The sequence below is a fragment of the Dromaius novaehollandiae genome, chromosome Z (assembly GCF_036370855.1).
Source record: "Dromaius novaehollandiae isolate bDroNov1 chromosome Z, bDroNov1.hap1, whole genome shotgun sequence".
Taxonomy (NCBI): Eukaryota; Metazoa; Chordata; class Aves; order Casuariiformes; family Dromaiidae; genus Dromaius; species Dromaius novaehollandiae.
This window is the reverse complement of record NC_088132.1, coordinates 59,036,346-59,058,109: the sequence shown is the minus strand read 5'-3', so window position 1 is coordinate 59,058,109 and position 21,764 is coordinate 59,036,346. Positions and strand designations below refer to the sequence as shown.

At 37.9% G+C, this 21,764-nt stretch overlaps 1 protein-coding gene across 5 annotated transcripts in view; it reads left to right on the top strand.

The window, feature by feature from the left end:
• LOC135323459 (arylsulfatase B-like) overlaps positions 1 to 21,764 on the top strand; it is a 90,547-nt gene that overhangs the window by 52,265 nt on the left and 16,518 nt on the right. For 2 of the 5 annotated variants that reach the window (XR_010386067.1, XR_010386068.1), the window contains exons 7-9: positions 12,901 to 13,029; positions 13,560 to 16,739; positions 17,559 to 17,715. Coding sequence is in view for 2 of the 5 variants with exons in the window: in XM_064501728.1 (XP_064357798.1) it covers positions 12,901 to 13,029; positions 13,560 to 13,822 (392 nt within the window). In the remaining 3 variants the exon portion in view is untranslated. Of the gene's footprint in view, positions 1 to 12,900; positions 13,030 to 13,559; positions 17,111 to 17,558; positions 17,716 to 21,764 lie in introns of those variants that run through there. The other 3 variants (XR_010386069.1, XM_064501728.1, XM_064501729.1) reach the window with 3 other exon arrangements.

Here is a 21,764-nt window from a genome sequence, read left to right as displayed (position 1 = left end):
GGAGAAATGTTCATCCCTTGATATAAGTTCTGAAATCTTTGCATGGCTCTGCATTGTGCAGTGTAGCCAGCAGTCCAAGTGTGCGAGCACATGCAGCATTCCTTCTACAGTGAAACGCTTGTTCCAGGCTTGCTTCCGTGGCTGCGGGATAGCAAAAGGCACTGTCTTTATCAGAGATGGTTCCTGGGGAATCTTCATCTACTTATAATGCCTTTTTATTCTTCTGTAGCTATAGGGAAGAGAAATATCCTTCTTCCCCTCTGGTTCCTTTTGTAAATGCATGAACAACAACTGTGAATTTCCAAACTGCCGAACTGTCAAAGGAATGAGGCATTTAAAAAGATTTTACATTTATAAATAGAAGATATATATGATCTAAAAACATCTCCTAACTGTAAAAATATTAGCTGTTCCTTTTGTTCATCTTTTTTTTATTTTTCAAAAAGATTTCCTTGGACATTTTAGTTCTGCTCTTTTCTTGCAGGTGAGTAGTTATGTTGAGCCATCTGACAGGTTAAAGATTTTAGTGACTTTATAAATTTTCTTACTACATTAGGGACATAGTCCAGATTTTCAAAGAGTTTGGAAGAGACTGATTTAATATTCATTAATAGAAATGAAAAATGTACTATGTTTGTTGTTCTCTGTGCTGTAATAACTAGTTATAGCAGTTTGGTCTAGTGCTTATGTTAGATTAAAAACTGGAACCATGTTTAATATATTATCTCCTGATAATCTGATCTACTGATATGTAGGTAAAGTCTTATGTTAGTTGTTGGTGCTTAATCCAAACCATAAAACAAAGAAATTCAAGTAGAATGGAAATCCCGTGTCAGCTTAGATTGCTGACCCTGTCCATAGATCTGTACTACTTTTGTTATGTGTGAACCCAGTCAACATGATGAGTACAGCTTTCCAATTGCTAAATTGACCTTCACCAGAAAAGATATATGCTCGAGAATATATATTATGTTCCCATATTAAGCCTCCTCACTGCCCCTCTATCCATTCTCCCCAGATCCAGGTACTTCCAAACAGGGAAATACTGAAGGTAATCTGGATTTTTTTTTCATTTACCATTATCTCTCTCTCTGCTTCTGTGTAAGGTAGAATCCTTAATTCTGCTTTGGAATTATTTGTTGAATAATTTGATTAAGCCCCAAACATTTTGTGCACGCAGAGTATTTTGAATTTATGGATGCTAGAAGAACACATACATAAATTAAAATTTAAAGGATAGTAAAGACCTAAGAATCTGTTCCAAATGATATACTCACCATATTTGCATATATTCCTATATAAATTCAAAGTCTTATGTACAAATCCGGTATGAGTGAAATTGAAGTTAGGCAATCCCGTCTGAATATCCCATCACCAATTTAAAGACTTATTTTCTCTTTTGTCATTCAAAATATTTGCATTCATTATATGATGTGAAACAGGAAAGCTGGAGAAAACCTCCATCTTGGAATGTCGTACAGGCTGCTGGGGAGCACTCTCCTGGAAACCCGGCCATCTCACTTCAGGCACCTTTTAACAATCAGGGCAATTGGGCCCAGCAACTCGAGTCCCAAAAGCCCAGAAATTTATCCCCAGTGCTAGGCTTAGATTGTTTGGCAAAACAGGAGATAACCTCTCTCTCATTTTTGTCAGGTACATCCACTTATGAATTTAACCCTTGGTTTTCACGTTAATTTTCTTTTTATTAGAACCCATAGAAATTAAATATTTAATTGGTCTGACCCTTTTCTTTATTCCCAGTTTACTGAAAATTAAATCAATTAAGCATTGAATTGGCAACTGTTTCTAATTGCTTTAGGGGACATACAGTCAATAATTTGTACAGCCTACAGTGGGCTTTCCATGTGACCTGAGAATTTCCTCCTTTAGGGAGGAAACTATTGGACAGTTGGAGAAATTCAGTCCAAAGAAGATTCAGAAGATGTGGGTGTGGGAATCTATGCTGACCACAAGGATAAGTTATAGTTTGGCTTCCTGAGTTTTACTGCAGTAAAGTTGTGGTTCATTTCTCAGCTTAGTATTTCCTTTTCTGACTGTTCATGTGTTTTGGTGCCTGGTACCTGAAGACTGCCTTTCTTCTGTTTCAGTGCTGCAGGGAAGATCGAGTGATATGTTTAAGTAAACAGTTTCTAGATCTTAACTTCTGAGCTTAGTGACAAGGATTTTGTAGCAGAGAAAATGACTCTGGAATTCAGTTTTCTCCACTGCTCCATAAGACTCAATTTCTGGTAACATTCTTGGGATTGTGTGCTGTGACTGATTCTTTTCATAAGCTTTTGCCTGTGAGACTTGGTAAATGATATATTGGTGTTTTTGATTTGTTTTGATTTCAGAATCACTTTAATTTATGCCGGTCTTTTTTTCTTTTGTTGTTTTAAAACTTGCATGCTGCCAGAAATGATTGTTGCGGATGCAAATGTATAAGCCTTTCATATAAAGGTTTCATGTAAAACATGGTTATCTCTACTGAAGTGTATGTATAAAGGGGAATTTAGCTCTGTTTGTTTGATTAAAAGAAATTGCTAGGAGTTGCTAGAAGTTGCCTCTTTGTTTCTACTGATGCTTAGGAGTCTAATTCTGAGCTCACTGGAATTAATAGAAAGGTTCCTATTGGTTTCAGTGTGTTTTGTTTAAAACTCTAACAGACTGCTGCTGTTTCAAGCCCTGCTGTTCCACAGCTAAGCATTAGTAAGGGACAGTGAACCTGCCAAACGTGCAAGTTCTGTGTCTCTGCATCTAGTCAGATTTATGGGATACTGAAACTGTTTCCATGAGAGTAATTTTTATGTATAGTTCTGTAACATTTAAGATAATCTGTGCTTCTTTTTACTTACAATTTCTGCTATTGCAGTAGAATAACAGGCTCAGGTGGTTTGAAGAAGTCTGCAGTGTCTATTGATAGAAAAGTAATTACATGTGATTTTGCACCACTGGGGAGAAACTCCTTTTTATTTAATAGGTATCACATAAACGTTTCAAATCCTGATAATAGAGTGAGGTGATTTGCATTAGAAGAGAAGCCATAGTGTGCAAAATCCTTGATTTATTTTAATGGAAGCAATAGGTGAATGATACTATTACCATTTTTATGAGAATGTATAGAAGCTGTTGAATACAATAGGGATTTCTTGGATGATTAAAATAGTATGTTGATTTTAAAGCTGATAATGAGCATGGTAGAAAATACTCTCTCTCCTTTCAGGTTTCGTGGATAAGTGTTTTTGGTTTGCCAGTCCCAGACTTCTGTCTAGGGATCTCCTCTGTGGTTTTTATAGGCTACTAATCAGATCAGATGAGGCAGGGAGGGATATGCATTGGCTTGCTGTGAAAATATCACCAGTTACTGTCTCTTGCTTTTAAATTCTAGTGACAGTAGCCTGTGTGGTCTTTTCCAGTGTTCGCTTAAAGTATTAAGTGGAACACTACCCTGTAACATACAGAGAAGTTAATTCCTTTCTAATAAAAAAATTTTTATAAATTAAAGAAACTTTCTTTTGAATCACTTGGTATGTTTTAGAGTGTCATCTCATCAGAATATAAAAAAAGTAATTGACCATCTAATTTATTGCCCTAAGATTGGTCATTGTCAGATGACCCTACCTTTTGAAAGCCTGTCTTCTTGCAGTGACCATCTTCAGTGATTTCTCTATGTACAAGAGTGTATTCTTTTAAATGCAGAGTCTTTTTTGGACGTATGTGTGACTTAAATGCCACCTTATTCCCCAGAGCTGAGAAAGGACATTACTGCAAGCCCTAGTTTTTGCAATTCATTAGTTACCTGTCTTCTGGCTATGGGATGAAACTTTGTTACATCTGTGTTCCTTGGTCTTAATGTGTAACTAATGCAATCCTGTGGTAAGTGCATCTGTCACAGTCGTAACTCTGTATGTGTATCTCCAGCCTGCATTAGCAGATACATATGTCTGAAAACATGAGCGGTCCCAATGTATGTAATTCTCCTGAGAATCCTTTGCAAACAGGCAGGACTTCTTTGCAATACTGTTCTAGTAATAATTGTTGCTTATGTGGTGCCTACCAGCAAAAAACCAATTCTTTTGTCACCCAATGGAAAGGACAGCAGGTGGCTAGAAGCTCAGAGAGGTGATCCAGCCATTCTGATAGCAACACGCTCAGATGCTATTAAAAGAAGGCTTTATGAAGTGATAGAATAACATGGAGGTGTTCCATGAAATGACTTTGGCGACTGAAGAAAAATGGTATGTAATTGAATTTGAGCATATATCCAAGATTATATTTGTTCAGGGAAGGTAGGTGAGCCCAGTTGGAATCCGGCTATTACTGGCAAAAACAGAAAAAATTTCCCAAATAAGGAATTTTGTATCTCATATAGTGTTTCAGCATTTTCTAGATTTTCTTGCTGTGGATTTGTGCTGCGTAGTAGCGTGATTTGCCATTGTAGACAATGTATAGTCAAATGCTGAGAGGTTAGGTTCAACTGGAGACTGTAGTCACATCAAATGTACTAAAGATTACCAAGAGGATGTGGTGTCGCTCAGATAGCTCATCGTGTCGGAGTAGTAAGTACTCAAACTGTTTGGCCTGTTATGCTGATTGGTCCACTGTCAAGTGAGACAGTAAGGATTTGAATGCATTTGGCCCAACATCACTCAAGATGGGAAAAACCCTCTTTTGCAGATGCCGAAGATCAAAGCAGTCTGGTCCCTGGAGTTCTTTGGAATGTACCAATTCAATTAAGCAGAATGTACATTTGGCAGAGGTTTTTAATTCCTGAGGGAATATGGATTTCACCTGTCTTTGTCACTGTTTTTTAAACCTTTTCAGTTGTACTGTATTATTTTTGAGATGGGAAGACCAGAACTACAAAAATTTTACAGTTGTATATTGCTTTATGCTTTGCTCACTAGTCCTTTTCTAATAATTCCTTGCATTCAGTTTCCTTTTGAGAATTACTGACATAATTCCACAGAAAATTCAGCTCAATCTGTCATGATCCTGAGATTTTATTCCCAGACAATAATGAGCAGCTCACAGTCCATCATTTTATGTGTGAATTTAGGATTGTTATTTCATACATGCATCACTTCACATATATCTATGGTAAATATCGTTAGCTATTTTAATGCCCAGTTGCACAGTCTCATAAGCGCTTTCTGTAGTTCTTCACAGTCAGCCCCTTGTCTTTCCTACCCTAAATCACTTCTTATCATCCACAGACTTTGTAATCTTGCTATTCAGTCCCCTTTCCAGGTCATTTGGAATATGCTGAACAGTATGGGTCTCAGCACAAATTCCTTTAGAAATCCACTGGTGACCTCTCCAACATGAAATAAATTTTTTTGTTTGTTTCTCATTTTATTAGGTGCTTTTCTTATCTGTATGAGGATCTTTTCTCTTATCCCACAGTTGCTTAGTTTCTTTGTCTAGAGCCTTTTGGAAATCCAGCCAGGCTGTATCAGTCAGATCTCCTTTGTCAACAGCATGCAGTGTCCCTGCTCTTCTGCAGTGTCCCTGCTCTTTCTGTAGGACAAGGCTTTGTCTCAGTAAGGTTTGTACTATTCAGAATCGGCTGTTGCGTGAATAATCCTTTCTGCTTCCCTTAAATAATTCATACTGTAATAGAAGTAAACTTCTGTTCTATGTGGACCTCGTTATATATTACTTAAGTATTAGAGTGGAATAACCAACTAAGTGATAGGGAGAGTTGCATAGTTGGACTGAAGATTTCTACTGCAGTAAAAGTCTGGAGAACTACAGAGATCACTTTTAGTTACTGGGAGAATACCCAGGGTATCCTTTTGTGTGGTATGCATTGCGAACTGCAAGGTGTCAAACTATTTAGTTCCCCAAGTGGCGTAATATGCATATGTTTCCATTACAGGAAATGGTGGTGGTATTACAGCTTTCTCTGGAAGCTCTTAAAAGTACTTATGTTACTGACCCGCAAAGCAGTAGCACCTGTTTATTATTTGTTTCAGATGTGCTTCCAGTTTACACTGGAAAGAGTGAGAGCCATCTAAAGAAACTAGTTCATTGTGGCTTTTCTTAGTGCACTCTTTTCAGTCTTTTCCATCGAGTGGGTTGCAATTAAGCTTGGAGCCATTTATATTTTCCCTGTCATGTGGCTCAGTCTGCTGGTATATTATCATAAACAGAAGTTTGACTATAGAGAATGCTGTTATTTTTCGAATTTTCCTTTGGGAAATATGCTGCTTTTTTTTTTCTTTTTGAAGGTAAATAACTGTTAATGTCATTGCTTTGCAAATGAAGAAGTGGAGGTACAAGCTTTGTCTGCTTCTGTTGTCCGTAAAAGATACTGACTGTATGTAGCTGCTTGTAGGTGAAGGTTGTTTTTATTGTGTAGGATACTGAAAAATTGCAGAGGTATAGTTCATCTGACAGTCAAGTTGTTTAGAATAACTCCTTGGGTAGGGCTCTGTTTCCCAAATAAATAATAAATTAGCATTCTTTTGTTTTTTTCCAGAATTGCTCTCCAATTCCCAACATTTCTTCCCCCCACACTAGTATGTAAGACCACAGGGTACAGAAATGTAGCATGCTTTGAGCAATACTGTTTTGGTTCCTCTAACATTCGTGGTCAGGATCTCAGTAAATGCCATGTTAGGGAGAACTGTGTGCTGTTTAATCTCTTACCCTGCAAGAAAACTTCTCAGTATGGATCATCTTAATCATAGACAAAAGAAAGAATATTTTGGTTTTAGATGTACTCTCTATTTATATCACCACATTTTAGGATTCTACCAATTACTCGAACTGGTCTCATTATTAGAGAGAGAAAGGAGAGAGGTAGGGGAGTGAGGAGAAGAGTCATTCATATATGCTTATTAGATCTGTGCAAATATATGGTTAGATAGATAGACATGGCAGAATATGTAATCTCATATATATTCTCTTTATTTTACATCTCAGCTGAAAATTTTATCTTCTTCCTTTCTATGATTAAAAATTAGAGAACAGAAGTTAAATGAATATACCCTTGAATAATTTTATTAAATAATTTTATTACATTTAATGACATTTTTCCGCAATTTGTCTATTAGACTGAGTGACTGGAAGTTGAACCTTTCTTTAACAAAAAAATGAAATTCAAATTGTATCTTTCTTTGCTTTGTAAATCTAGACAAAACAGGTAGGTATTTACTACTGAAATCTTTTTATACAAACTGTGGTCACAGAGTATTTGAAATGTTTGCTTTGCAAAGTGGTGGCCAGCAATAGCAGAAAAATTGAAAAGGTTTCGTGCTACATAGAAAATAAATAGATTTTCAGTAATTTCTGTCTTTTTCATGGTGATCAGATAAATTATTATTTTTTATGTTAGATAATTTTCTAATAGGTAAGGAGGATTGTATAAGCTGAGAAATAGATGATCAAAGCTCACGTATATATTGATTACTAGAGGGGCTGAGAAGAAAAGTTTCTTCCTATTTTCCACTCCCATAAATCATTGCACAGTTGGATAGGTGAACTAATGAGTTACTCGGCTATAAGTGTATACAAAAATACACATGAAGAAAATATTTTTCTCTGGAAGGGCTACCCATCCAACCTAAATGATGTGTGGGCTCAAGAGCACACGTGGAGTAGTCAGTGAGGGCAGAAGAGCTTTGTTGAAAGGATAAGAAGGAAAGAACAGGGCTAGGCACATTTCAAGCACAGGGAAGATCATAAAAAATGAGACAAAGTGAAATGAAAGAAAGGATTGCTCAGAAGACACAACTAGTCAGAGTAAGGAGTTTTGGTTTAGCTTCTCTGTTTAACTTTGAATTGTCAGGTATTAATTACTTTCACTGCTGAACTGAATATACCAAGGAACTTATTTGGTATGGCAAAACCTGTCTTTTTGTGATATTTCTGTAAATGGTAGTTGTTCTTTTTAATTTAAAATTGTATGACTAAAGCAAGAAGTAATTTAAGTATCAGATTCCAATCTTAATCATGGTGGTATAGATCTGGTGTGAATCCATTATTTTAGTGACTTTACTCTGTATTTTCATTGTGAAATAAATGAGAAACAATCCTTAAGCAAGTAACTCACTTGCTTACATCGATACGGATTGTTCTGTGCTTTGGAAGGCATTGCTGATATAAATGACTATTCTAATCTGTTTATGCTATCCCTTCTTTTAAGAAAAGCATTACAAGTTAGCTAGAGGATATGCTAGAAATGACTCATGTACCTGTATTTCTGAAACTACAGTTAAATCTGAATCTTAATTATATATACTTATCTTTTTGTGAAAACATCTACCCTTTCAGTTTACTGTACATAAAGATTAATATAACAAAAAGGGTTTGCATAAATCTACCTGGGCATATCACTTTTTCTGTAAACAAAATATTTGTCCTGAAATGAAAGTAATTTCGTAACATCTTGTATATGATGGAAATAAGAATAGCTGTGCCATGTCAGACCAAAAATCTCTATAGCTCCTGTTTCCAAGAGTACCTGTGGTGTAGGAAAAAGTGTGAGAGGGCAAGAACATAAAAATACATCTCTCATGTACTCCACCACAACCTGCAGCTCATGGAGCTCCTTATATTTAGGTTGTGTTTTTGTGTTCAACAGCCCTTGACGGATTTTTCTTCTACTTTGTGATCACTCTTTTACCACTCTTTCAACCTGTGTAAATTTTTGGCATCTACAGCATCCAGTGGCAAGGCATTCCACACACGAGCTGAGTTTGTGATACGGAAGTATATCCTGTTGTTCGTTTTGAATATGGTGTTTCATACGTTATTTGATGGCCCCTCCCCCCAATTAGGAATGACCAGTTGTTTGCTATTCAGATTGTCAGTGCCACTCGATTTCACAGATCTGTCCTGTCTCCCATCAGTTGTCTGTCTTTGAGGATGAAGAGGCATTTAGTCCTTCCTCACGTGGAAGCTGTTCCATACCTTTATCTTTGTCGTCGCATGTCTTCGAACCTCTTCTAGTTTCTCTGTATGCACTTCGTAATGTGGGGACCAAAGCTGCACACAGTATCCCATGTGAGGCTCGCCATGGAGCTAGGCTGTGGCATAGTGCTCCTTTCTTTGCCATTCCTAATATTTATTTTCATTTTTTGACTGATGCTGAACATTAGATGCTGCACATATGCTGTTGCACTAGCAAGACTTAATGCTTTGAAAGACCACTCACTTTTTAGTAAAAGTCTTGCCTATTCTCTGGTAGTCATTCAGGATGTTATTTATATATTTATTGGTAGTAAATTTTTCAGATTCTAACCTGAAGGGTATGCTAGGGAATATTCAAACTGGTAACATGGCAACTATTTTTGCAAATGCAGCTATCATTTTTTGATTTCTGACTCATGATTTTTAAGCATCCTGCATAGATTTTTGGAATTGATTGACATCTGCTTTCTGAAAATCAGATTTCTTGAAGATACAAATTAGCTATTGAAAATAATCAATTTTTGCCAAAATCAGGAATATGTCTGTTTATAGAGACAAATTATGTGCAATAATGGAAATAAATGAACTAAGCTGAAGTTTTCATAAGGGGCTGAGGGCCAGGTTTTTTGAAGTATTTACATCATAAACTGCTTTTGTGAATAGTGGGAGTTGGCCACCTCATTTTCTTTTAAAATCTGATCATAAAATGAGTTTTCAGGGTGTTAAGACTAAGGATGGTCTTGGAATATGAAATAAATATTGAAGTCACTTATCCAAGGGCAATATTTTTTGAAGAATTGTATTTTTATTTTTTTCTATAGAGATAAATCTATTTAAACACTTGTTTGGTAACCTACAACCACCACAAAAACAGTAAAATATTTGGATCATTTTATTTGTTCTAGCATTAAATATTTGAAAAGAAACAGCTGAATGAAATTCCATTGCTTTCTGAGGTAATAAAAGTTGTATAATTTCCCAATAGAGTACTTCAGAGGAAGTAAAGCAGCTGGTGATGCTCACAAGGCGGCTTCAGGAAAGAGGCTTCTGTTTGAAAATAAGAAAATTGATGGCAAAGACTGTGGTATTTTTTTAAGGTAAAAGAAAAACTTTAATATTTCATTGGCTACTGATACATTGGTGATCACAGGGCAGAAGAAAAATGTTTACCCTCTTTGCACAGGCAAAGGCATCGTAGTTTTGATATATGCCCTAACTCTGTAAAGTGAGTATGTGGGCATGTGAAGGCAGACTCTATTAGACAGATCCATAAAAGGCATCTGTCTGGTTGCTGATTTAGTGCATGGTGCTATTGCTGCTGCCTGGTCAACCATGCTGAAAAAATAAAATATAACTGGAGCAGAGGAAGAGAAAAACTACTGAGATGCCTAGGGAATGAACATTTTATCTTACAGAGGGAACAAAAAGAATGTGACTTGTTTAGTCTACCAGACTGGAAAAGGGAATTCTGTAAAATTCATATGGCAGGGGGAGAAGACCATCCAATAATTTTGCATTTCATCTGCAATAACAGAAGCTGAATGACAGAGATGGAAATTTAACAACGGGGCTGAAGGGAAAAGGAAAGTCAGGTAAATGTTGGGGGGAGGAATATACTAGCTTAAGGGGACAAATTATACGATGGGATGGATTATATTATATAATCTGGCAGTCCTATAAATATGCTGTGTTGAGCTCACTCCAGTGAGCATCGGTCTATTTTCCATGGCTGGTATGTCTGATAAAAGTTGACCTGTGCTGCCTGTGAAGCAATGCGCTTGGCTGAACAATAGACAGTACATTTCTTTGGCAGAAGACAAGGGCTTACAATGGGTGAATTAGCGTGACTGACAGAGTTCTGTATATATAGCTCAACGTGAGTGCACTTGCCTTTTTCTCTTCAATAAATTTTTCTCAAAGATAATATTCTATCAAACAACTTCAACTACAAGCTCTAGTAAAAGTATTTGCTCAATTTTAGGATTTGTTTGTTTTCATTACCAGGAACAAATAAGGGTGGTTTTTAATTGGTTTATCTTTTTGAGTCTTATTATGAGCCTGACATACGGCATTCCAACAATATTCTGAAAAGTGTATCTAAAAATACAATCTTTTATACTGCTTATTTGAAGTATTTTAAATAATTTATATTGTGTAATGCTATGGCTTCACATACAGTAGCTCAGCATATTGGAAGCATATTCTCCATGCTAAACCTTAAAATTGTAAGTGTGACCTCATAATTTTTCCTTTAGACCAAACCCTAATACTGTAATTGGAGGATTTAATGTATAAAGCGCGTAACTGTATTTTTTGATCTCCTCGCTGTGTCTTTCATTGTGGTCTTTAAGAACATAAATGATGAAGATGAGTATTCACAGTAGCAAAGAGCATGGCAGAGTAATACATAATACAATGATGTTGAAAAGTAAGCATTATTAGTCTTTTAAAAGTTATGTATCTGCTACAGACACCACACACGTCTGTGTGTGCATTTATGTTCCACAGCAGATTCTTCTAGGAGATTTTATTACGTTTTCTCTTTTTATAGGGTTTTTTTTTTTTATCATTAGTTTCAGTGCTTCATGATCTAAACTGAGCTGAGCCCTCCCCTATCTGTGTATGCATATTCAAAACAAGTGGTCCTCTTTTATAGCCTTATGTATCTGGGAACATTATAGAAGTGTGATGTGAACAGGGAACTTGAGTATGCACAAGAAGTGCTTATCAAAGAAAAAAATGATTCGAAGTATGAAGAACAGTAATAAAATAGAAACCTCTCAGGATCTTCATAAAAAATAGAGACATTGTGTGCCAGAATTTTCTTTCCAAACTTTCTTTTGCTCTCTTCTGTCTAATCTGTCTGTATATTTGCCTCACTGTGACTTAGAGAATTTACTCTTTTTAGAAGCCTCTAGTACTGCTTCTAATATTTGGTGTCTCATATCATTGCAAAACTCTGTTTTGTTTTGTTTTGTTTTAGTGGCAAAAGTCTGCCTACTGCTTCCTTTAGATTTCCTAAATTGATTGAAAGTTATCTCTTAAAAGATGCAGGAGAATTAAAATTGGTTTCTCTCTGCTTCCTGATGTCTTGTTTCTAGTCAGATTACAGAACTGCCTTTAGGTTTTCTTTTGGTAAAGATACAGTTAATATAAAATTCTTAGATTTTATTTCCTAAAGTCAGATCTTGTTTATAGAAGCTAAGATGTGGTTATTAGTTTGGATGCTCCTGGAGTGTCTGTCCGACTCCCTCCTGCTTTCAGTAAAGACCTGGTCTCCTGATCATCCCTGGTACATGCAGGTTAATTTTTTTTCTGAGCTTCCTTCTAGAAAGAGCTACAAGATTCCTTCTGAGAGGAAATTTGGGCATAGTTGACACTTGACACAGTTTGCTGCAGTACCTAGAGATGAGGCCGCGGCACCTTTGGCTCTTTCTACCCGAAACACATGAAGACATGCCTCATACTCCCTCAGTTGCCATGCCTTAGAATCACCTCTCTAGCCAGATGTAGATCTATGTGAATGCAGCCAGCTTATTCCAGAAAGAGTTAGCTCACAGTGTGTGGATAAAAGTCAGAACCTACAACTTGTTTGCTGGAGTGATCTAGGAGAATTAGCACTGAATCAGGAGATTTTTCAATCCTATATTCCTAACTGGAGCAAGATAGCAATTAAAATCATGAGTTTCCTTAATATGTGCCTGTATATGCTCACAGATTATTGCTCACAGAGTTATTTGAACTCAGAAGTGACTTTCTCCACTGGCAGCCATATCACTTTCTGTGGTGCAGTTCAAGATCTAAGAGCTAAATATATCCGGTGAATTGTAGTGCAGATCTTTGTGTACACACACGTATATAAAACAAATGCTGCATCTGACACACAAAATAAATGAATGATACTGGTTTGTTTTCTAACAGAATTCTAAAAATGACTTCATGCTTATACAATGTTCCTAACTTAGTTTACTTTCCCTTAAGGTCTTGGCATTGACAACAGGACATCTTTATTGCAGAACAGTTCTTTTATGTGGGATGATACACTTTTCAATATCTCCATGCATGCAGCAATTCGACATGGAAAATGGAAGTTACTAACTGGATATCCAGGTAATGAAGTAACTCCTTTTCATCCAACATGTCATGTTTCCTCTCCCTGCCCCAATTTCATTTTGTTTAATAAATTATCATTTCTCTTATTTACTCTGCTAAGTTTTCAGGGTTTTGATCATGTGCAAGAATCTAGGAGGGACACTTTTAAAATGCATACAATGCATTAAAAACCTTGCAACATCAAAGGATATAAGTGGCTTTCACTGTTGTGGAAAAACTATGAAGTAGAAAGTCCATGAAATTACTTGCTCTGAAATTAAGTGAAATGAAATTCTGAATCCCAAAGGTGAAGCATATTGCCTTCCTTACAATGGTGCAGCTCCTTTGTATAAATAGGACTCTTGTAGAAGTAGCCCTGGTCTAGAGAGACTTGGGTGCTGGGCTAGAGTTAAGGAATGCAGGAACAACCACTGGCCAGTGGCTTGACAAGTGACCCAGTGATTTCCTTGATTACAATGTAACTCTGCCTCTCCACACCACTGCTCTGTATCTGAGAATTAACCCTTGGTCTGTTCCTGTTTCTGTAGGATGCAGTCACTGGTTCCCTCCACCTTTGTTCAGTGAGTCAGTGATTCAGTCGTCTGATCCACCAACAAAGAGACTTTGGCTTTTTGATGTTGTTCATGATCCTGAGGAGAAAAATGAGTTGTCTGAAAGATATCCTAATGTGGTGAAAAAACTGCTCTCACGACTTCAGTATTATTATAAACGTTCAGTGCCTGTGTTCTACCCTGATGAGGATCCCCGCTGTGATCCAGCAGCAGCTGGGGCCTGGGGTCCTTGGGCATAGTGCACAGCATCGCACCCTGCAAAACTCACCTGTAGTGGAGTTGGATTTGTAGTCTCAGGGTCCTAGTCATATATTTCTTACCTTGTTTTTTACAGTATTGCTAATCGTGAGTTCATTCCGTGAGTAATTCAGTCTTTCTTACCCTTAAAATGTGGTGGGAATCTTATTTCAGTCCTCCCCACTCTCTCCTTCTCAACAATTATACATGAAATGTTGATAAAATTAGAAATCTGTTGTTTGAATATTCTTTGTCAATAATGTGCCTTTAAAGTAGGATGTTGCTTCCCTCCCTGAAAGAGATTACTTCTGTTAAAAAGCTGCTATGAGTCATGGAAGCAGAATGATTCATAATTCTGTTGTGGAAGAAACTGATGTTTCATTTCATGCTTGCCCAGAAGACAAATTCTATCAGAAGCTGTTACATATTTGTAAAGAATTGAAGAAATACAGCAGTTGACATAATTTTTACCTTTCACGTGCACTTCTGTCCAGAAAAGAGAACAGTCAGAAATCTCCAAGAATAAAAAAACCCTTTCAGTATACAGCAAAATACCTTATTCCAGTTCAGTGCTAACATATGAAATTGGGGTAGAGAGAGGTGGTTGACTTGAGGACAGGGCTGCCACGCAGAGGGACATTAACACACCGGAGAAGTGGATGAACAAAAACTTTATGAAGTTCAACAAGGGCAGAGTCCTGCACTTGGGATGGCAAAACACCACACAACAGTATAGGCTGGGCTCTGACTGGATAGACAGCGTTGCCTTGGGAAAGAACCTGGAGTGCTGTTGGACAACAAATTGAACAAGAATCACCATATGCCCTAGTGGTGAAGAAGGCCAAGGACATATTGGTCCATATTAGCAAGAGTGTAGCCAGCACATGGAGGGAAGTGATTATTCCCCTCTATTCAGCATTGGAGCGCTGCATCACATTTTGGGCTTCCTTATACAGGAAAGAGATTGATATGCTGGAGTGAGTCTAGCAGAGGGCCACAGAAATGAGCACATGACAAATGAGGGGTGGCTAAAGAACTGGGTTAGTTTAGCCTGGGAAAGAAAAGATAAAGGGGAGATTGTTATCTTCAGTGAGCCAGAGGAAGGGCATAGAGAAGATGAAGCCAGACTCAGAGGTGTGCAAAGAGAAGACAAGAGGCAACAGACACAAGCTTCAACAGACACAAGTTGCAACACAGGGAGTTCCAATTAGATATAAGGAAAAAAAATCTCACCATGAGAATGGTCAAATACTGGAACAGGTTGCCCAGTGAGGTTGTTGTATCCCTATCCTTGGAGATGTTCAGAACTTGGTCGGAAAAGATTCTGAGTAACCTAATCTTAACTCTGAAGTTGGATCTAATTTGCAGATTGGCCCTGCTTTAGTGGTGGTTGGTGGAACAACCAGATGGACCTCCAAAGGGCCCTTTCAGCCTGCATTATTCATTGATTCTATGATGAACAAAGCCTTACTCTCACTTATTGTCCACCTTTCTGGTGAGTACCCTTTCTGCTCAGATTGGTTTTTTATTATCACAGTAGCAACTGTTTTCATCTTGAAGTGGGCTGTGAGCCAAGGGGAAACTAGGCCAAACAACTTTACTTGGTTACTCACCAAATTGATGTGAGAAGATCAACCCACCAGCTCTCTTAACTTTGTAAACCTCTGGAGTCTGGCCAGAATTCTGTTGGTGCTTTTCAGCATCCTTTGCCAAATTCTCAGGCTGCAGAACTCTAGCTGTCATCCTCTCCAGAAAGTAGGAACCTAACTGCATGTTTTCAGAATCCAGGACCAAGTCCTGTGATTTGCACTAAAGTTTTGCACACCTTTTCCCAGTTTTCCTTCAGGAGACATCTGCTAATTGTTAGCAAACAGACTTATGAAGAGACTGTCACACTTGACAAAATTTTCTTTCTTTCTTTTTTTTTTTAAACTACAAAGATAAAGCATAGGAAAGATGGAACTTCAGGAAATCAAAAACATGTATTAAAATAAACAAAAATTCCTGCCTTCTGCTACAGCTGATTCTCCATTACACTGTTTTAAACCTAACTTGCCTTTCCCACCTCCGATGTGTACCTACATATACAGGAAGGGGAGCCAAAGTTCTTCAAAAGCTTGTTCAGCTGTTTGTCTTTTTCCCAAGGAGTGTCATGTTTTCCCTTCTCCTTTGTCACTTCTGCCTCTTTATCTCAGTATTTTCCCATTCTGTTTCCTTTGCTGTCTTCAGCCTTGAAGGTGAATAGGAAAGAAGGATGGATTGGGAGAGAATAATTCTCCTATATTGGGCAAACATATATTCTCCATGGTTTAGTCTGATATGTCTTGGAAGCCTGCATCAGACCAAGGTTCAATCCATCTCCATCAGTGATTGAAAGCACACAGCTGCACAGGAGTAAAGGGCAAGCATATGTGATAAGTTCTCCAGATTGTCTTTAATATTCTAACTTTGGCTCAGAGAAGAACTGAACCTCAGACATTTAACTTCTATGTATTTAATAGCCCTCAGTGTAAACTCTTAGTATTTACACAATCTTCTTCCACAGTTAGGAGTTCCACAGCCTAAATACACAATGTGTGAAGAGTCACCTCTGTTTATGATATGCTTCTGGGCAATTTGAGTTTTCACTGGTAAAATACATATGGTGTGACAGAAGTCCCTACTATACCATGTTTAGCAACTTTCATATTAAACAGTATCTTTATAATAAAAAACAATTTATATGTTCTGTAGAGGTAGTCTCCAAATAGGTACTGTACATGACCATCTCTCCTTCCATTTCACAGAACTGTTTTCAACTTTTCTTTCTATTTTGGCTTCACAGCACAACAGCATTTCACTCTCAAGCTTCAAGAGATTCTTTAAGATAACTTTCTGAGACAAACTGTTATCTGCTGACCACAGGAAGGGATCAAAAATGTAAGCAACAGAACCTTTTTATAAGCTATTGCATCACCTTGACAAAGCTCCAGTCTTTCTTCAGGAGCTCTAGAAAACGTTTATTGTACTTCCCTTTACTAACTGTTACAGTATATCTGTTTTATACCAACATAATGATTTATGCTGGTTTATAGCTTTTACCTTTTTAATACTGTAACTTTAAGCTTCATATCCTGATTTTTTGTAACATATAAGTAATTACATATAGTTTGGAATATGCGGTTCTGAAAGAATGAGGTGTCACTATATCACATGTAACTTTCAGAATTAGTATTTCTATGTTTTACGCATTAATTATATAGCTGGGCCTTCAAATGCCTTTTTGAAATAAATCATGCAAGTATCAGAGATTCCGTCTGTTTAGTTCTCCATTCCTCATTCATTCAGAATTTGTTGGTTAATTTATTATTGCAATCAACATGTAGATGGAGAGGTTGACAGCCATTCCCCAGTACATAAGGGAAACTAGGTCCAATCAATTTACGTTATTATCACTCTTGAGAGGATTGGGATTTTTTTTGTGTGAATATTTGTTTAGAACTCTGTCTACACTAGTAGATATGTAGGACTTGAAAGCTCACTGCTCTCGGTCAATACCACATATGACATTTTAGTTTATAAAAGCAATTACAGGATGTGGTTGCCACAATAACAAAAGATTGGACTCAGGAATGTGGGGCAGAGATGGGCCCCCAAGTCACTGTGTATCATTCAGTGTTCTGCATTCACATTACATGAGAAAGGATGTTGGCTTACCCACAGAAGTGGGAACTTTTGTCAATGATATTTTTAATACAGGTACTGTTTTTATCATGCTGTTATCCAATTTCGTGGAATAGAAGAAAAAGGTATCAGCTAACTTGCAAAAACCCAGATAATTCATGTTCTTCCATCAATGTCAACTCCTTGGCTAAAGTTAGAAAGGATCAAAGAACTTCTAATTTTAATTTCAAAAGTAAGTAGAGTTGTTGCATGTTCTTTTTTCTCTCTGTCCTGCAATCTGTATTTTATTATCTTGCTGATACAAGTCCATCTACCAGCTAGAGACTGTGGTATGTCACTGTTTCCTGTGGTATAGAATTCATATTCTATTTCCCCTTTTTCCTAACAAAGAGATGTTGTATTTTAAAATTCATTATTTTCTCAGCTATAGAGTAAATAATTATTTATTTTATTTCCTAATTGTTTTCCCTGGGTGGTCCTCCATAAAATATTTAAACTGAACTGAGGTAGGGAAAAAAAAAAAAAACAGCTGGCTCACACATTCAAGTTGGTATCAGCAGAAAGTTGTGTACCATTTAGTTGTTTCAGATTGGGAAGTACAGAATTCTTTGTGCTTTGTGGTTACATGAGTAGCATTCAAAAATGCAAGCATTTTGAACTCTTTAAATAACACTTCATTTCATCCCTTTTCAAGTTTTAAGTTTCAATCTTAATCTAACAAACTTCTGAGTATTTCAGATTTGAAAGTCTTCATTTTTATATTATAAAAATAATTTAAACTTTAGATAAGTAACCATGTTTAGGAAGAATGTTCATACTGGCTATACATTCTGTTGTTTACAGAAGGATGTACACAAACAAGGAAAGAATCCTTTTATAAGGAAAACAGAAGATCTGAACCTGTTCTTGAATCCAAAGCCCTATATTTGTCCCGTAAATAATTTGAGAACATGGACTTCCCTATAGTTGATAAATGGGGCTTGCATGAAAACCTGAGTTTAATTCTTTTAAAAAATATCTAAACAGAAGAACCCAGAGTTTAAACCCTTTCAGGCTGCGTGAATTTGAAGATGCACTAGCAGTCCCTGTTGGCTTCTTGCAGTTTGCCTCGTATCTCACTCTCTGACAAAGTGGTTCAATAGCAATAATGCTACTAGGAGTATTTCCAAAGCTCTTCCATGTTTTCTTTAAGAAGCAATAGAAGAGCTTGATATTACGCCGAGAATCCTATTACAGTGACCTGTGCCACCCCACTGCTACCCAGAAGGTCCTGATAAGAAGGGGTAATAGTGACAGAATTACTGATAACCCCTATGTGTGATGGAGCCCGACACACCAAGATATGCAGTCTCTATGTGAAATCAGGTTTGTACTCCTAGGATCTAGGAAATCCAACTGAGAAATAGGCAGGTGACTTACAAAACACAGGAGGCAAACAGTCTAAATGAAAAAACTTGACCCTAACCCCCCCCCCCCCAATAGCTAGAACTCTCGGCTTTGTCTCTCTTCTAATCCTAATCCCAACTACAAAACAAATGTGACCCTAGCATGGGCAGTTTCCTTACCAACCAGGGCACAGTCCTCCAGTACCTGAACAGGCTTAGCAGAGGCAGGTGCTAGTAACAGGGCCCATAGTCAGCCCCAGACAAGGAGAGGTGATGAGCCAGGTCCAGGGTCCATCCAGGTGTGGTCCAGTCAGGAGCAGCTGGAGTTGAGGCTAGAGACAGGGCTGGAGACAAGGCTACAAAACAGGTCTGAGGCCCATCCACATTACAGGGCTAGAGACAGTATTGTGAACAGGCATGTCTCTAGCACAGCTCAGGCAAGGACCCAAGGCCCAAGCCATGAGCTGAAATTTTGCTCCTGAACCCTAGGAAGAGGGTGTAAGTGGAGACCCCCAGTGAGACTGGTCAGGACAATTTGTCCCTCTTTGAACAGCAGTCCCCTGCAGCCGGGTGTGTTGTCATGCTTGCAGAAATCTTGGCTCAGAGGGGGACTTGCTGCGGGCTGCCATGGAGCCACTTCAGGGGTCCCAGAGCCAGGGCATGGAGACAGTGCGTGCAGAACTGGGGCCAGGCAGGGGGTTCAGGCAGTCGCTGAAGAGCCCTAGCCGCATGCATGTGCATGTGTGTATGTGTGTGGGGGGGATGTCAAGCCCCCACTGAGACAATCAGGGATTGATGTGTGTGGGGGGGCGTTAGCAGGTTTTGAACTAAATGGCCTAACTCTTTCAATTTACAGTCTTTGTTGCTGCAAATGGACGTTACTCAGTTTCAGATGTGGGAAGATCCTGGTTAAGCAAACAACATGAACAGTTACCTAGGGTCCCAAGCTCATTTAGATATTCTGGTTCCAGTGTTTTCAGAGGTATTCTTCTGGTGCCTTACAATGTGTGTATGAGTGCATCTATGTAGAACAGAACTGCTGCAGAGAGCAGTAAAAACATTTTGGCAGAGAGTAAGCAGAATGAGTCAGCCATCCAACCATGGATGGGTTCAGTAACAGCCCTTGTGATAGTTGCATACCGTGGTTAGCTGAGGCAAACGGGATGATGCATTCAGTTCTTGTTGCGTGAGTGTTCCCTCCTGAGAGTATTATTTCTGTGGGGTGTGGTGAAGAGATACTGGAAAGGTTGGTGATGTATCTGCTGCCAAGTTTCTAAAAATTGGCTATAGACTGCCATCATCAAAGTAGCTACGGGATGTTCATCCTCTAATTCTGGCTAAACTCAATAGCAACAAAGGCAGCTATATTTTGTCTGCAGGGCTATAGTTAGAAAAAGTACAGTCAGAATCACTAGAATTGGATCTAAGGAATGTAGTGCTTATTTGGACGAGTCTCCAAAAGCCACAACAAGGTACTACACCAAAGCCACAGTTCTGTGCTGCCCGATTCTGGCATTCAGAACCGTGATAAAAATAAAGGACTGTGTCTTGCTTTGTATTATGCATTCTTATGAGTTCTTCAGGCAAACAAGGAGTTAGAACTCAGCAAATACGCATACAAACAAAGTAAGCTGTGTTCTGTATTCAGCAATGTTTGTTGAGTAGTTTTGGGCATAAAGCCCACAGTAATGAATGGAAAACTTTGGTTAGGACATCTGTGGCCTACCCAAATCATTTTATGGCATCTAAAATTCTGCCTGAAACATCACTTGATGGGCCTATTAACATAGTATGTTAGAACCTTGCTTTCTTCATTGCATACATTCTCACAGAATGCTGATAAAGTAGGAGAACACTATAACTTTTTATCGGGAATTTAGACATAGAGAGCTAAAATGACTTATCCAAGGACATCTAAGCCTTTATGTTACTTTAGTTTATCCTGACTTATCCAAGGACATCCGAGCCCTTATGGTACTTTGGTTTATCTTGTCTCACTGGGAAAAAAAGTTTAATAGGTCTCTGGACAATGAGAAGATGAGCACTGAGACCATCAAGTCAGAGGCTTTGGGGCGTGAACCTTTGCCTTTTGACTTGACTTCTGCCAGACATACATCTCAGTTCTGGCTTGACACTACTTAACTCAGTATAACAAATATCTTTTTATCTATAGATTCCTGTATTGGCAGGTCTGAGACTCCAAATGTTATTTTCTGGGTGTTGCTCACCAGCGCAGGTTTATCCATGAAAACACAGTTTTGCCCTGTGTATTAGTGGTAATAGAAACCTTTTTAAAAGGCTGTGAAAATCATGACTGTCATCCCAAGAACCATAAAAACACTGCTGCTTTGTACGTGGCCCCTGTAGATTTACTGAATTTTCACTCCAATTCTTGTCTTCTTTGCTTTGTTTTCAAATATTCCATTTTACAAGTCATATTTGATTGACAAAGTGTGTGAAATAATATCAAGGTAGCTATTAATCTGGTCTGGTCACCCCCCCCCCCCCCCCCCCCCAGCAGTGACATGTTTTAGAAAAAAAGTAATTCTCTTGCCTTTTCAATTCTGTTTTGGTTTTACTTTATAATGAAGATTTTATAATGAAGAGAGCATTGTCACCATGTATTAAAACAAATGGATAAAAGCAGCATTTACATTAACTATTATTGTGCTTCTAGCTCAAGCTCATAGACTAATGGAGTGTAAAAGCCCGAGTAAGAATTTGCTGGTAGTTTTCTTTTTCCATAAATTCAGCCTAAAGAAACCCAGAACAGTTGAAATGGCTCAGTCTTTGGCTGAGTAAAACATAAGCACATTTTTAGTATCAAAGAAAACTTATTAAAATATCCCAGCTGGATTCTGAAAAATGTGGGAGGAATTGAGTGTAACATTGCATT